At 36.6% G+C, this 16615-nt stretch overlaps 1 protein-coding gene across 1 annotated transcript in view; it reads right to left on the bottom strand.

Moving 5' to 3' along the window:
* Nucleotides 1–16615, bottom strand: part of ZMYM2 (zinc finger MYM-type containing 2) — an 87201-nt gene that overhangs the window by 24948 nt on the left and 45638 nt on the right. Inside the window, 3 exon segments of the mRNA XM_032099359.1 lie at nt 2547–2719; nt 12538–12688; nt 13269–13385. Of these exon segments, the coding sequence (XP_031955250.1) occupies nt 2547–2719; nt 12538–12688; nt 13269–13385 (441 nt within the window).

Raw genomic sequence — 16615 nt, 5'->3', positions numbered from 1 at the left:
CTGACATTTCCCAGGCATTTTCTGGATTAACATTCAAACCGCTGCATGCAAGTTTACAGGAGGAGCACTAAAAACTCAGGGAGCTAACCTCAAGACACCCAAAATCTTGCCTCTTGTCTCAGAGGTGCATGGACCCCTTGGAGCAGAAATTTCCTCAGAACTTGGCACCAACTGCAGCGGTTGCCCAACAGACGATCAGGACTAAAACTGTTCTTTTACATTCCACTGCCTCATATTAAGATTTAAAGGACTCTTATCTAAGTAAGTCTAATGAACTTTCAATACTTCTAGATAAGTTGTTGCTTCTACCATTGCTAACTTCTTTCGACTTTCTGAGAAGCGAATTTTGGCATTCAGGGAAGTGCTCCCATAATACTTGATTATTTTAAAAGGTTACAATGTTTTTCAGATAACACTACATGAGAAAGATGTGTCCATAAAAAAAAGTAGACAAAGAAGATGGAGACAAACACTTGTTTAATGAACACAATGATGATGTTAAAACATTGCTAGGTTATTACTACTTATTTCTCTTAATGTATACATTCATTGAAACTCCAAAGTAACACTGAACATTGCATAAATGAGACAAAGCTCATACATATGTAACTATTCTTTTAAGAAGCTAACAGACAAAACAGCTAATGAAGTACAAATTCAGAGAATGGTCCTTATCTATTTTGTCTTCCTATGTTTTGATCATTGTCTATTTTGGCTAGGTAAGAATATGAGCTAACAATGCACTACCAAATCTAAGGTATCTGGACTGACTTTTATAAAGTAGGAGAAGTAACCAGCAAGGATGTAAAGAAATAAAAAAGAGAATTTTAGCAAAAGACAATTTCCCAAAACCTATTCTATGTCTTTCCCATGTAATAAATCTCAAGCTTTTATAAACAAAACTCAATTACATTAAAGCTTTAAGAAGCACTTGAAAAAAATTACAATCAACAATTCTTCATAAAGGAACACTAGTTCCACTAGCAAGTGTAAGGTTCAAAAAGTAGAAATATCTAACATTTCAGCATCATCAAAAGTATCAAAAGTCAATAGTTTCCAGCAAATCTGTTTAAATTGCCTTTTTATGACATCAGATCTAATTTTCCTGTAACACAGTACCAACAGCATTTAAGGAGACTTCACGGGCCAGTTATTATCTTATCCCATGAATCAGGATAATCTGAAGTCTGAGTTTTCAAGTGGTTCTCAAAGCTGAATCACAGTACAAGCTTCCACAGAAGCTTAGGTACATGAAAGTAGTTTGCTATGCACACCTCCAGACTACATTCTTTGCTGAATGACCAAAAGATTTCTAAAGCACACCAAAGATTTTAAGTTCTCTATCAGAAGGCACTTTTTTCACAGGGATAGATTTCTCCCACACTCTAAGTTTTAAGGCATATAGATAGATAAAATATTATTGTATGAAGTTAATATTTTAGTTAAGAACTTTGCAGCCAAGCTTTGTCACCCTGTTTTCATGTGAGACAAAAGAAACACACTGTGATCTTCAGTAGTTTTCTTTTAGGAATGTCTAACAGGACCCTACATACATTATTCAAAATAAAGAATTTACAATGTTTGGCTGTAACATTTCTGGAACGAGACATTCCAAAATATCTGTCTTCATATTCAGTTCTTTTACGGTAGGTAGATCATCTTGAATTACAGGACTTGTATCTAGCCCTCTAACATTTCAAGCTTTTTACTGCCTTCCAGGCTGTGTGCAGAGTTTTGGTGGTGATGAATTTTGTACTGTCTTTTTTTTGCAATTGCATCCACAGTGTAGTTCTTGTTTTGAAATTATCAGTGTAGCTTTCCAGGACGTTCACACCAGAGATCAAATATTTTATCCATGGCATTAATCGCAGGTTAAACCCAGTCCAATTTCATCTTTTCCTTTCAAAAAATGTAAACAAAAAACCTCTTATAGTGAAGTCTTTGCTGGTTGTGCTTCACAAAGCAGTTAGGCATCCAGAGACCCAGAAATAGATGCCATCTGTTTGACTTAAACTTTTATTAGAAATCCATTTGGTCCTTCTTTTTCCTTTGGCATCCTTTCCATTGGGAAATACTGAACAATCAAAGCCTCTGCAGTTCAAACTGTGGGAGAAGGGAAGAGGCAAAAAAGGAGGCAAAAACAGGAGCAAGAAAAACTCCACTAACGTCAGTGAACTCAAGGTATCCAGATGCTACTAACAGTGTTTTCAACATTCTGAATACACATTTAAGAAGTTTTGACAAGAAAAATGTGGTATTAACTGAGAAAAAATCGGAATTGTAAAGTAACAAATATACATAGTAATTGCCTGTTTTTCTCTAACTCAAGACTTCCTTGCCAAACGAATTAATAAAATCAGATGACAGAAATGCTACTCTAAGATCTACAGAAACTCAAGTGATGAAATTAATACATTTGCTTATTCTATAGCAAATGCTTTGCTGAAGTAAGCCATATTTGCTGCACAGTCCTTGAGATATCCTCACATGTGCATTTTCGGTTTTTTTAATTGTGGAGCTCTCGTCAAAAATTCTGAGTTACTTGCCTTGTAGTACCAGTCCTGAAATTTTTTACAGCACTCTTCACTGCAGAAATCTCTCACTACACGATCAAGTTCCTTAGTTGCTCCCTTTTTGCACAGCTGTGAGCAGTAATTACAAGTAACACATCTCAGTCCTAACCGTCTTGCAAAGTCTTGTTTATATAGCAGCTTGCAGCCTGGAAACAGATTTTAAACATTAGGAACAAAGTAATTTTTACAGAGAGATATCACAGTTAAGAGTTAAATCGAAAATTAAATGAATACAACGACAGCTAACAATTGGGGCTTCAGACAAATTCAGGTTGCACAGTTAGACTACATTTCAAGACATTTTTACCCGAATACCTTCTCTACACAATTCTATGGTTTCCTGTGATGCCTGCATCTTTTTCAAAAACCCTACGCTGAATCTTTGTTTATCAAATCCCTGAATAAACAGTCAGGACAAAAATACATCATTTTCTTTTTATACAGACCCATGCAAAAGCATTGACTTGGAGTTACATGGCTCAGTTACACATTCTCAAAATGCTAGAGATCCAGACAACACTATCTACTAAAGAATACCTATCTTCATGTATCAACTTAATTTTATGACTACCCTTATTTATATGAATGCAACAAACCACTTAACTCATTAATATTTAAGAACACTAATATGCACAAGATGACCTAAGAACTGAGGCATTTCTTTAAAAATGTAACTATAAAGCAAGCAATGGTCAGTAGTGAGAATTATGCAATGACAGGAAATTACACATGAAATTTGTGAAGAGTTTGTATGTAAATTATCTTTTTTTTTTCGCACTGGGATGGGGTGGAGGTGTTCATTATTTTGGTTTTGGTTGGCTGTTGTTTTGTGTTGGTGTGGTTTTTGGTTGTTTTGGGGTGGGGTTTTTTGGGGGGTTTTTTGTTTTTTTCATTTACTATGCAGTCATAATTTCAAGGTTGCCATAATGACAGCTATATTCTTCCATGATCTGATCGTCCCTCAAGCAATTTAGAAAAGACATTCTAACATGTTAAATGCATTAAAAGGCTAATATTGTAGCTATTATATAGACAATTTCAGAATATATTGTATTTAAACTACCTCAAATCCAGCGCCTATTCAGCTGAGGCCTAGATCATATACTACACACCCCTGTAACTGTCCTAATTTTACAGGAGAGAACGGAATGAGAAGATGAAATAACTGTCTGTATCAAACACTGGAAGGACAAGATAACATTTACACAGACCTTTAATCTAAGGTACTGCACCTGTTTTTATGATCTACCAAATATCACAGTATCACCCAAGACCAAAACTCAAGTCTTCCAAGTGTCCGCTCTGCTGGGGCATATATATATAATCTAACAGACGCAGACCTCTGTACTTCTGGTAAGTTATGAAAGTCAGTATGGAACATATATGCTGTACTTCCTCTGCCATACAGAATATAAAAATACTGTAATATATTCAGTAATTTCAATTATGTGACTTCTGCTGTTGTCTATTAGAGAAGAATTCATATGTGTGAAACTGAGATACTATTTTTAAATCACTAAAGGCACATGAATGCAAATGGAAGATGCAGCAGACTGAATCTTCCAAAAACAAAAGGTTATTGAGGAACTTTACCTTGCAATGCAACAAGCAATTTGTTAGTAATGTCAAAACAGACAATTATAGAATATTGCACAAATAAGACACTGTAGCTAATCAGTTTTAAAGTGGTTTTGTTGGGGTGGTTTTTTTGTTTGTTCTTTGGGTTTTTTCTTTTAAATTCTATATCTGGTTCTCTAACAACAGAATAAAGAAAATTACTAGCACAGATGGAAACTGGCATATCCAGCAACTATCCTTACAGTGCAACTGATTTGGACTTTAAATACATTGCTTTGAAGGAAATAATCCTAAAGATAACAGTGTGTGCAAGTTATTAGTTAAAAGTACCAATTAAAAGCAAAACTTCTCGCCAGTATTTTTTCCTGCTGGCTGTATCTCTCATTATTGCATGGAGCATCATATTCTTCCCACTTCTTTAAAATCCAGAGATATCTTAGTACCACAATGCATCCTCCTCTTCAGCTGTCTCTTAGAAAAGCCACCCAACGCTGCATCACCCTTTCAAGACTACAGACTAGTAGTACTCCTCTACTACCAACCAGGCAACCTATGTCCACTTGGCTAAATAGTTTACAAAAAGGAATGGACAAAAATTACATTCTTCTTGGCTGCTGAACTACAGGAAGTAAACTTGAAGATGATGCTGCTGTTTTATTAAAAAAAGTTATCAGGTAAGAAATTTTCCACACTACAGTCAAACATCTCCCACATCTCTGTAACTCATGGAAAATAATGATCTGTGAACATTAAGTAAGGGGAAACAAAAAGTCAAAAATTCCAGCCCTTAAGACCTAAATGCTTGGAAAAGATGGGGGTTTTTTTATAGATCACTGACTGCAGGGCTTCTTGCTGAAGGAGGCCTCTACAGAAGATAAAAAAATCCATTTTTATAAAACTTCAGATGTTGACGGGAGACTGTTATAACCCTGAAGAGTGCTAAAGCAGAAGTCCAAAGACTTTCTTTTGCAACATCATGAGCAAAAATCTACAGATTTGTCTGAAACTCTTTTATGTGTTTGTTATAGGTAACTTAATCTATAGGGCCAGGGAAAACTTAGTTTAGCTTCAAGATTTTGTGACTTCAAACAAAGAGCAACCAAAATGCCTTTCTTAGGTCCTTAGTAGTCTGCAATCCAAGATACACATTTTTATTACAATGCTATGGGTTTGGACTAAAAGAGTAAGACTTTCTTTGTAAGGAAAAAGTTATTTGCCTTTGGCAAAACAGATTCTAAGCTCAAACAACTTGGTCTTCTTTTGCTCAAGAGAAATCCAGAATCAACATTAACAGTAACACCCATGCTAGCTTTGTAGATGTGACCATGAAGTGAGCTTTGATTTACAGCACATTCTGGATGAGTAATACAAAAAGGTTGTCTGACCTTTCTAATATCAACACTAAGATCCTGAGGGTTTGTTCAACCTAACTCCCCTGGGGACTTGGGGTTCATGAGTATAAGCACTGCCTAAAACAAACAGCTGACAGTCCCAACATTTCGAACAAAAGGATCCGAGAAAAATCCTAAGTCCCTCAAGATTTCTGATACAGCACCAGACCCCCAAGTTACAGTGTGATCAGATGGAAACCTCTACTGCTTTAAAGTAACTCTGAGAGAAAACAGCTCTTACTTTCAAGAAAAGTATAAGCACAGTTTATTTGGCTCAAGCTACACCAGCCTTTAATTACAGTCTTTTTCAAAGTTCTAACATCATCCCACGAGTTGGCTGTCTCAGAAAGACCCCTAAGGACCATTTTCAGAAGTATCTCCAACTCAAAATCTGAAGCAAACAAAAAACATGTAGGTGAGCATCTGCTATCTTAACATATCCTTAATTATGCTATTAGAATTCTGGCTTCCAAGCAAAACCCAACACAAAACCTATCCCTTAAGACCCCTGAATTTTGGTTCCCCACATAAATGGCAGAGAGAAGACAACAATCTAAACACATGCAAGAGAATACTGCTGGCAAGACAACACCCAGGCAGTTCCTCAAAACCTGTACCTCAGGGGAGCTCCAGGTTAGGAGAACTTCCTTTCTCTTGGAAGATCCAAAAACTACCAGGTTCAGCCCTGCAGAGTTGTCCACAGCAGAAAACCTGCTTCACTTGACTGACTGCAGACCCAGTGCAAGCAAGCTCCTAAGAACACGATCCTATTCTACCAGCACCACCTACCTGAATGACAGGAAGTTCAGAACATTTCTACACTGCGTAGCTGCGTAAAAAGGAATGCTGAAGCAGGAACAATCCTGAGTCCTCAACACCAGTCCCTTTTTACCACAGGGAATAGTATCTTTTATAGAAAGTAACTGTTCCATCCTAAAAGCAGTTAGTTTTTTTACCTCTGAAAGGCTGTCCTTACTAATCTACCTTTGTCCTTCAAGGACCATGCAAGACTTGCTGTTCTCTCATCTTGTAGTAACTTCAACTGTTACCTGTTTTAGAGAAGAATAACAACAGGCCTGTAGCATCGAAGCTACATCTCAGAAGATTTCTGGAGCTATGTTCCACCCAGATCGTTCTGCTGTATCTCCCTCTGTACTGATTTGCACGCAAAACCTCTTCCATACCCACACTGCTATCACCTACTGTCTCTGGATTCATAATAAACATCATTATTTTTAGGAAAACAGATGCAATGTATCCTAATTCTGGGTTCTGCTTGGATTACTGTTAAAGTAGACCCGACCCTCTCAGTGTAAAGAGAAGCTGTGTACATCCCTTCCTTCCCTGTCTTCACTTTAAGAACCTTTTATTATTATTCAATCCAACTTTCATACAACCTCAGTTTATCCTAGTATTTCCTCATATTAGGTTACTATCTCCTTCCATTCTCCTTCTTCCTACTCCAATCCAGTTACTCATGTTTTGCTTATTCTTAAATCTTTTCAAGTTGATTATTCTTTCAGGTTAGTAAGAAGCATCTTTATAAGCTTTCTTCTTTCTGTGCTCATAATCCCAGCATGTTAAATTGCATCACCCCTTATCTGCAACAGCCAGTGCTGTCTTTTCTTTAAAAAGTATCTCAAACCTCTTTAAAAGATACAACAGTGGAATTAACACTGAAGAATGATAATCTAACAAGGACCACTGGTGTTGAACAATGCACAGGATTTCACTTGATATTTACCCTATTACAAATTATCTCTCCAGAAAGAAAAACAAAAATTTTAAGACTCAATACATGTACAGAAAATTTAAATGATGTTGCCTGAACACTATCAATGTTCTCCCTCTACAGACAGAAGGAAGATACACATAATCTCTTCCACAGCATAGTTCTATCTTTCCATTTCTCAACTACAAGAACACTGTCAGAAATGTCAACATCCAGGTTAACAAGTTAAAACTGTCAAGTAATTTCAGAAGAGATGCATCCAAAAAGCACTAATTGGAAACTACATCTACAATGAGACTACTCCACAAGCAGAATACTACAAGAACCAACTGTCCAGCTCTTCCATGTGCATTTATCTAGGAGGTGCAGAACTATGCTTTCCTTCAGCATAGTCAAGAGCCTTCACTTGGTGCTTCTGTAGCAAGGGAGCCTGTTAAATATTTCCCAAGTGACTTTTCAGAATTGAATATGCTGTCCCTTTTGCCTTAACTCATTTTTATAAGCAAAAAAGATTATTTTAGCTTTTACAGTAACAAAATTTGTTTGGAATAGTCATCTGCAGTTCCAAGATTTAAAACCAGACTACTTAATCAGATTACATGGCCTGAATAACTGTGCTGTGCCATCAGAGTTCCCTGAAGAAAACTGCCCTGGCTCAAAGGGATGCCAGGGACGTCCCACTGTAACTTCTGTCCATAGCAGTCAAAGGAGGTCATAGTGTCTCAGAAGAGCCCAGGCACCTCTAAATCCCTCCAACATTCACTGCTACTTTTCTACTAACCCAATTTGTGAGAAAGGAATATCTTCCTGCAGTAACAATGTGACTCTTGCAATTGTGAAAGACCATTTTTACAGACAACGCATTTTGTAGTATTTAAGACATGTTCTGCTTTTCACTTGTCTCCTTTTGCCAGGATATCCCAACTCGGCACCAAATAAAACTTCAAATGAAAGCCACAAGGAAACTGACATTTCAGGTTAGAATTTATCTCGAGGGACACTGCCAAAAGAAGTGGTCATGAGCAAAACCAAACTCAGCACCATAGAAAGAACAAGTTATTTCAACATGGTAGGCCTCTATCAAGAGCTGTAGAAAGGGACATAACAACTCTGTGAAGCACAAATCCACGAGTGTGTAAAACAGTGATTTTGTACTGTCTTCAAAAATTTCTGTATGCTAGGCCAAATTCTGTACATTTTGATTTAAAAGCAGTATCGGTGTCTCTAAAACAGATAGTTGCTAATGTAAACTATTAAAAAAGTTGTGTTTAAACAGTTTCTGTAGCTCTCACTTTAAAAATAATGAGACCAAACATCACGAACAAAGAGATTCATGCAGGCTTGATGGCAACTCCCTTCGTCTAGAGGGAGACAGCAGCTCAGCACGGCAGGGCCAGTGCACCAACTCTTCCTTGGCCCACCCAACAGAGAAGCCCAGCAACTATAACTAAGTCTTAGCAATACTTCATATCACATGTCAGTTTTTAAATTTTTTTTTTTGCTGTTTCTAATAACAAAAGGAATTGGTATAAATATGAGGTGGTAACCTAATTGATTGTGAAACACTGATATGTAAGCATCTGTATAAAATTTAACACACACGTTTAGGCTATCTCAGTATCTGTAATATTTTCATGTAAATCTAAAAATTCATCAACTAATAATATCATAGTATACTTTACCAAACAATCCACTGTGCAATAGTGGTTGGAAAAGTCCCAACCTAAAATCTATAATGCTTTAACTGAATATACACTCCTTTCCTAGAGGAAGGTACAATTAATCGATTTCCTAAATTTATTTTTCCACTTATTGGCTTTACAGTGTTTTAAACGAGGTTATCCCTACTTAGATGAAACATCAGAGACGTTTTCAGAGAAAACTCAATGTCTACACTGAGTTTCATTTGCAGAAGCTGTAATTCCCAAGAAGTTATTAGCATGCTATCAAGGTGATAGTACAGTTGCTAGTTTCACAGCTGTCTATTATCTGTATTATCCATTTGAAAAGAATTCCCAAGCATCAGATAACTGAGTTACTCCACAGCTTAATGACCTTCTCCTGCCTAGAAGCAGACTACCAGATATGAATCAGTGTTATTAAAATTTGCATTATAAAATTATTAAGCCTGTGTTGTTTAAGTCATAGCACTTAGTTCTACTGGAAAGATGAATTAACTAAGTCTACAAGTAAAATAAAATTATGGTGATACTCATCATAAAATAGTTTCATTGCTGGATTGCCAAAAACTGATTTGTTCTGCCAGACTCTCAGAAGGAATAACAAAACCAAAACAAACTCCTCTTCCCAAAACCCCCAAATCCAGTAACTTGAAGATTTCCTCAGGATTAAAAACTTGTACAGCCTATCCTCAATTGTCACTCATGCAACTATGCATACACAAAAATCCACAAGCTACTTCTTACTTTAGCATACATAATATGTATCTTATTCAATTTAGATACAGATATTTTGGAATGTAGCATTCTAGAGGCAAAACACCAGGACAGTTCAATTTCCAAAGCCTCAGCACCAGGGGAAAAGTTTAAACTCTTACATCTAGTCCATTCAGGTTGTTCATTCCCCACATAGCATCTGATTTTTGGACAAAACCAGAAAAAACATACTATACTCCATGAAAGAATTAATAACCATCTTTAGCACAAAATCTATGTCAGTTCTAATTACACCTTACTGTAATGGAGGTTTCAGCTACTCCCTTAACGTATTTTTAAGTGTCTCAAGAGAAACATATAAAGAAACAGAGTTGGAACAAAATCGCACAGAAATACTGATCCAAGAGGCTTTAATGTGAGTTCCAGGGTTTGTGTGTAAATATATACTGTATATGCATGTGTGAAAAAAACCCCTCAGGTATAAAGAATGGGAGCAATGACGACATCTTCAGTACTCCAGCTGGGCAGCTGGAAGCAGTTAAGAGATATTTGTGGTTGATCTTATATATGCTTTCCCCTCAGTTTGCACGAAGACGAACGTGTAAGTACACTTGCAGAAATTTCAACACATATTTAACTTCTGATTTTATCTAGGAGCCTTTTCTAAACACTCCCCTGAAAATTCCCTGCATTTTTCCTTGAGAGTTCAATTTCTTCCAAAAATGCCAGCAATTTTTTTCACTGAGTACCTTTGGCTATTCCTTCTCAAATTGTGATTACATTGTCTTCTGATGAAGAATAATTGCACGCTCAAAAATATAATCTGTGTTGGTGAGGTTCCTTGAACATTTTGCAATATTAAAACCAGAATGGCCTCCATATCCAGCAAGCATTTGGTACTTGTACTGGTTTTGTTATTTCACAAACAGTTGGACATGTATCTGGAAAAAGGCTTTGAAATTAAGGACAGATTGGTTATGTTTAGGTGCCTGGAAAAGGGGGAAGAAAAATCTATCATGTCTGATGATGGAACTTCTATTTGTTGACCTCCACTCAGTCCACCAAAAGTCCTGGCCCTCTCTTTCCCACATCAGATCTAAGCACTATTAATTCTTGGATTGCACTATTTCTGCAGCCATTGATGACAACTGATGGTTTTCCTTCAAAATAAATGGTCTAGGGTTCCTTCAGAATTTCTGTCCAGGTCACTGGTTTATTTGCAACAGGAACACATACAGCTCTTTGTCATATGCATCACAAAGTACACCTCACCTACAGCTGGCAGGTATGCACTGTATTTATTCAAGTTACAATCTATTTAATGGTGCTTTTGACTATCCTCTCTCTATTACTCAGTGGTTCAGATCATCACAGTAAGCTGATAAACTTTGTCTATATGGTAACATTTTGCATACTCACCCTCATAAATACAGTATTTGCTCTTGAGTTGGCAGTCCAGCACCCGCAAACTCAAGACCCACACTACGACATCTGGCAACAGATTCCCCCCACTTAGTATCTATATTTACACAGGAGAGACTGTTTTTATTTCTTTTCTTCCTCAAATTTTCCAATAGGAAACAAGTCCTCACTTACTTCAAGCCTCCTCATACAGAACTAGTAATGGCATAGCTGGCATTATGAATACTACTCATTTCCTTGTAACAGCCACCAGGTTTTAAAATGAGCGAGTTGCAAATGTTCACACTAATACAACCATATACTTTAATCTCCAGAAAAGCATCTTGCTCTTGTTTGAATGTATTCTGTGGAATTGTTTCATTCACAGGAACAGTTCCTAGCTAGAGGTTGCTGAGCGATGCAACAATACACTGTGAGGCTGGGCCTTAATTTGCCCGTTTTTTACTCTCCAGCTATCACTTCACAGTCCAGAACATTCTTCAGAAAGAAAAGATTGCAGAGTCCCGAGTTGTAAGGGAATGGCATGGAGGAAAGCCTACCTCCAGCCCTGCGTTCCAACCCTCTCCAGCTTAGCAGGATCCTCCTACAAGTAAGCTGGCACATCTGCTATTTAATCTGCCTGAAAGCAGAGATCTTCCACAGGTCTTATCAAATGACATGGAAAATGCTGTTCTTATAACTAAAGAAAAAAATATTCACCATATTTGTGAGTGATAGCTCATCCAAACCTGTAGTTAAACATCTAAGATCATGATTAAATACCAGTATCAAAGGAGAGCTCACCAGAAGTGGAAAGGATAGGTCCTTGTTAACTCTATTCTGCTTTTTCTATTAAAGCTGTGCTTTAATGTAACTTAAAAGAATCCTAGGCCCATAGAGTCCCCTTTTAGTTTGTTTTGTTTTTCAAAACTCAAGTAATCAGTCAAGCAAATTGTCATGGCAGTAACCAACACACATCAACAGGCATCATTCAAGTTATTGCTTAAGTAACCATTCTAAGCCAACGTAGAACTTCTAATGCGGTACTTAACTTAGAAAATACTAACAGAAGAGAAAGCTTGGTGTTCATCAGCGCAGTTAATGCTGTATATGCACTACTGCATACATTTTAAAAAAAGAATGTATAACTTTTTGTGCATATGTATATATGCAATGTGCATACATATGTGTATGTATTTATACACAGACACTGAAGAGTGCTACCCTTAACCCGTAATAAGTGGTGAAAAGCTCTAAAGGCAGCTCAGATAAATTAAAAGGTACATGCACTAATAATAACAGGTACAATCGCTTCAGTAATAGCAATGAAAAGACTTCTGATTTAGCCTCAAGTAAGTACAACAGAATGAGTTGTTACCTTAACATTATATATTAACAAAGTAAGTCAACTGCAGTAGAACAATGACCAGTACCTCAGGAAACAAACCAAATACATACATACATACCTTCACTGCAAAAGGGTCTTTTGATACCAGAGAAATTCACTGTTTCATGGAGCGTTTTCTCTTCTTGACAGTATTCACAGTATGTAACTATGCAGTGCAGTTTCTTATAATCATCAGAACATGCTCTGCTGCAGAACTGATACACTTTGTTCTAAACGCAAAGTTGCAAAGCATCGTGAATAAGGTTAATGGATAAAATATTAAATTCTGACTAGTGCAACTTGAAATAATAATTGCCATTAAGACAACTTATAAAGTAAACTGAACTGCAAACACATGATCAGGATATGACTTCTAACGCTAAAATTTGTAAATCCAAATTAACCTGACAGTGCTACAAATACTCATCATTTCACATGAAAACACTGAACAGAAAGTATGCCACTCAAACTTAGCATATCCTCTTTAGATACTTCTCTCAGTTCATAATGAAGTGTAATAATGCTCTATCATATCTACAATAACTGAAGATGAAAGCAGATTTCAGATTTACAGCTGAGAAAATATATTTTTCTTTAAATTCCACAGATACTACTTATGAACAAAGACATTCACTTTTATCCACACTGAAGTTAAATGATATTCTACAGAACCAGGCAGATTTCAACTGAACTTTTTAAAGAAGCTTCAATACCTTATAAAATAGCTAGAAAAACTGTACTAGAGTTCTAAGTTTAAATTTTTAAACACATCATCATTCTAGTAATAACAACACCAACACCTCCCCTTACCTCCCATTCCAGTACTTCTGGCTTTGAACAGAAAGAACTTTTGCAATAATTACATTTCAGCTGAATATCACTGGGAGAGACAAACTGACCATTTGTTGAAGACTGAACACTGAGAGTCTGAAAAACATAAATACATACATCACTAAAAAACAGAGTTACTTTTAAAATGTGGGTTGCTTTCAATTAAGCTTACAGTGTTTGAGAATTTAGGAGTTTATTTAATAAACTCAAGAGCATTTCTGGCAAAAGCACAGCAGGTTGGTTCTTTACCTTAATTCCTTTTCCCTTGTCATCTCAGGTTTTCCAATTTTGAATCTTTACCCTTGCTTCCACCATAATTACTTGAAGTCATTTTTTTTTTTACCTTACCTTTCTACTGTCTTTTATTTAAGGGTAAATACCTTTTTTTGTAAAAATTAAGAAAAAGTATCCCAAAACTGATTATTTTTGTTAATCACAAAACATGTATTTTCAGATAAATACATTTCACAGCTGGCATTATTTTAGTGACAAACAAAGACCAAAAAACATTTTCAAATCCAAATCTCACCAAGGCAGATGATATATCAGCACCTTACGTAAGCATACCACTTGAAAATACAAAATACTAAAGTAAAAGGCTTTCAGTGAGAAAACTCACATCTACTCAGATTAAGAAAAAACTAGCTAACAGTCCTAGGCAGTCTCAATCCCATGGCAGGAAGATGCAATTATTCACACAGCCAGCCCCTAAACAATTCAGGGTTTGAAGACTGAGAAAAATACTACAGATTGCACGTGCAGGTATGAGAATTTAATTCTGTAACTGAGTAATTTCTTTAATGCATTTCTGAGGCAAGCAGTAGATAAGATAACTCAATTATACAGTACCTGTGTCTTGCAGTATGTCTTATATGTGCCTACAGAACACAGTCTTTTTGCATATTCCCTGATTAAGCAAAAACTATTGGTGTATTACGGACGTGACGGTCAAGACAAAAAATTTGAATCAGTAGTAATCACAGACACTTGAAGAATCCAGGAAAAACTTCTTACACCTGTCTTCTCAACTAACTTTCCCACACTATTTGCAACAAAACAAATATATTTAAAGACAAGTTCTCTTCAGGCAGATTTGTTGGTACCTCTCTAGCATATAACAGTGAGAATTCAAAACATTTCTGTTACAGGATACTTTTCTTCAGACTCTCATGTTAGTAAGGGTTCACCTACACTAAAAAATAAATAAAGAATTGTGTTGAGACTTACTGCTGATATAAACCCTGATCTGTGCTGGCCATGCAAGCACTATGATTTTATGCAGATGCATTAATTCTGTATCAAGAGTTTGCAGACATTAAGTAGTGATACACATTTCCTAATCACAAGCAGGACCCGAGAACCAAATGCCAAGCAGCAAAAAGATGACACCTTTACCTCAATGGCCCATTGGCCCCTAACAACTTTATATATATAACTTCTATAACCACTTTTTTCTGATGCCCACACACAGTATTATCGCATTTTTCCCATTATATCCAGCAAATGTCCCTGTGGCTGAGGAAGGTTTGCTTCACTTTGGCTGCTCTAAATAGCTGAAGACTTGCACTACCACGAGAACAACAAAAGCATTTTTAACTGCAAGGTCCAACCTGTGCACTTCAGCACTTGCAGGTTTCTTCACAGAGCAAACACCATGTCAACACCTGCTACTGTGTGGGTTATGGAAGCACAGTGATAGCTCTTGTTGAAAACAAGAAGGAATCAGGAAGCAAGTATACCCAGCACCTCCAGTTCAGGAATGTCCAGTTCACAATAAATAATCAGTAGCTTATTTTTCCCTAAACAGCAAGATCTTCAACTGACCCAGTAAAAGTACCCATTGAATTACTGGTTTAAAACAACACACCTTGGGAACATTTCTGTCTTTTAACTCTGCAATAACATCCTCCAAGACAAAGCGTGGAAGATTCAGTCTCACTACGACCATCTACCAAACAAAAATCACATAAAGCAGCTGTTCTCTCTCTTTTACTCTCTTTCTTACAAGATCAAATGCTCTTACAGGCTGGTTGCTCAAAGAAGAACATACATAAACTGTACAACAAGCAGCTCAACTGAATCTTTCCAATATTTCAATACATTAAAAGAACAACTAGCCAGAAGCAAAAGGTTATTTGTAAGATAAAATTATAATCAATCCTAAAGTTCTGTAAAACAAACTTACCCATTTCTAAACCAAAAGGACAAAAATATTTGCAGAAGGGAGGAAACACAGGCCTGAAATAGCAAGTATTCTGTTCTGAGAAGGATAACCCTTAAAGAAAAAAGTCTAGGAAGAACAGGTACAGCAGGAAAAAGGGATGAATATGAAGCCAGAAAATTAAGACAAGAGTTATCTCCATTAGTAAACACTGAAAAATAAAAAGCACCATATTAAATCAACCATTTTTTCAATTTGGATTCAATGACTTACATGTCACTTAGGTACAAAAGAAGCCTCAAGGGAACACTTACAGGCCACTGCTCACATTGTGGTATACCATCCTTTCCACCTAAACACTAAATGAACAGGGGAAAGAAGGTGTTCTCATACATTCAACTCCAACCTTATGGTGAATACATTTTATTCTTCTACACATTGACTATACAAAAGCTATCATAAGTTAAAATCCAGCAGTGCTGGTAGAGCAAACTAACTGTAAGCAAGTCACCACCTACCCGTTCTTGGTCTTTACCGAGAACTCACAGACTGCAAGGCTGCTTCAATTAAACTCCACTACAACACAGATGAGAGATCCACATGCAGCACTGAGTGCAATAGAAACATGAGCACAGGGTCTCAGTAAGATCACAAACCCACAATCAGCACTAAATGATCTGGCAGTTCTATTCAAAAATATTGCTTAATGTTGACTTATGTGCAAATCCAAGAAGGCCCAGGTTGAATTTGTCATTCACTGGCTGTATTTGTTCCGAGAGCTCTTGGAGATGCAATTAATTGTAAAATCATGTACAATAAAGTAGATGCTAAATGAGTTTGCAAGAAGTATTACAGGTGTGTCATTACATACTAACAATACGCAGCTATTCTGTTAATCAGTTCCACTGACACCTACCAAATTGGTTATGATGGAACCACAGAACATGGCTACATGATAAGAGGTCCTACCCAGGACCCAGAAGCAATTAAAAGACTGATTTGCTGTCCAGCTGACAGAAAACAGCAACGTTCAGTGACAAATGGGAAAACCCTGCATGGCTGTAACTGTTGAACAACACATGAGGAAGCAATTACCAATTATCCAGCATACATCTGGGAAGAATGTTTTTACATACAAAAATTGAAACATATTCTTTAAAAATAT

This window comes from Corvus moneduloides, chromosome 2, assembly GCF_009650955.1.
Source record: "Corvus moneduloides isolate bCorMon1 chromosome 2, bCorMon1.pri, whole genome shotgun sequence".
NCBI lineage: Eukaryota > Metazoa > Chordata > Aves > Passeriformes > Corvidae > Corvus > Corvus moneduloides.
The sequence above is the reverse complement of the archived record's forward strand: the minus strand, read 5'-3'. Positions and strand labels throughout refer to the sequence as shown.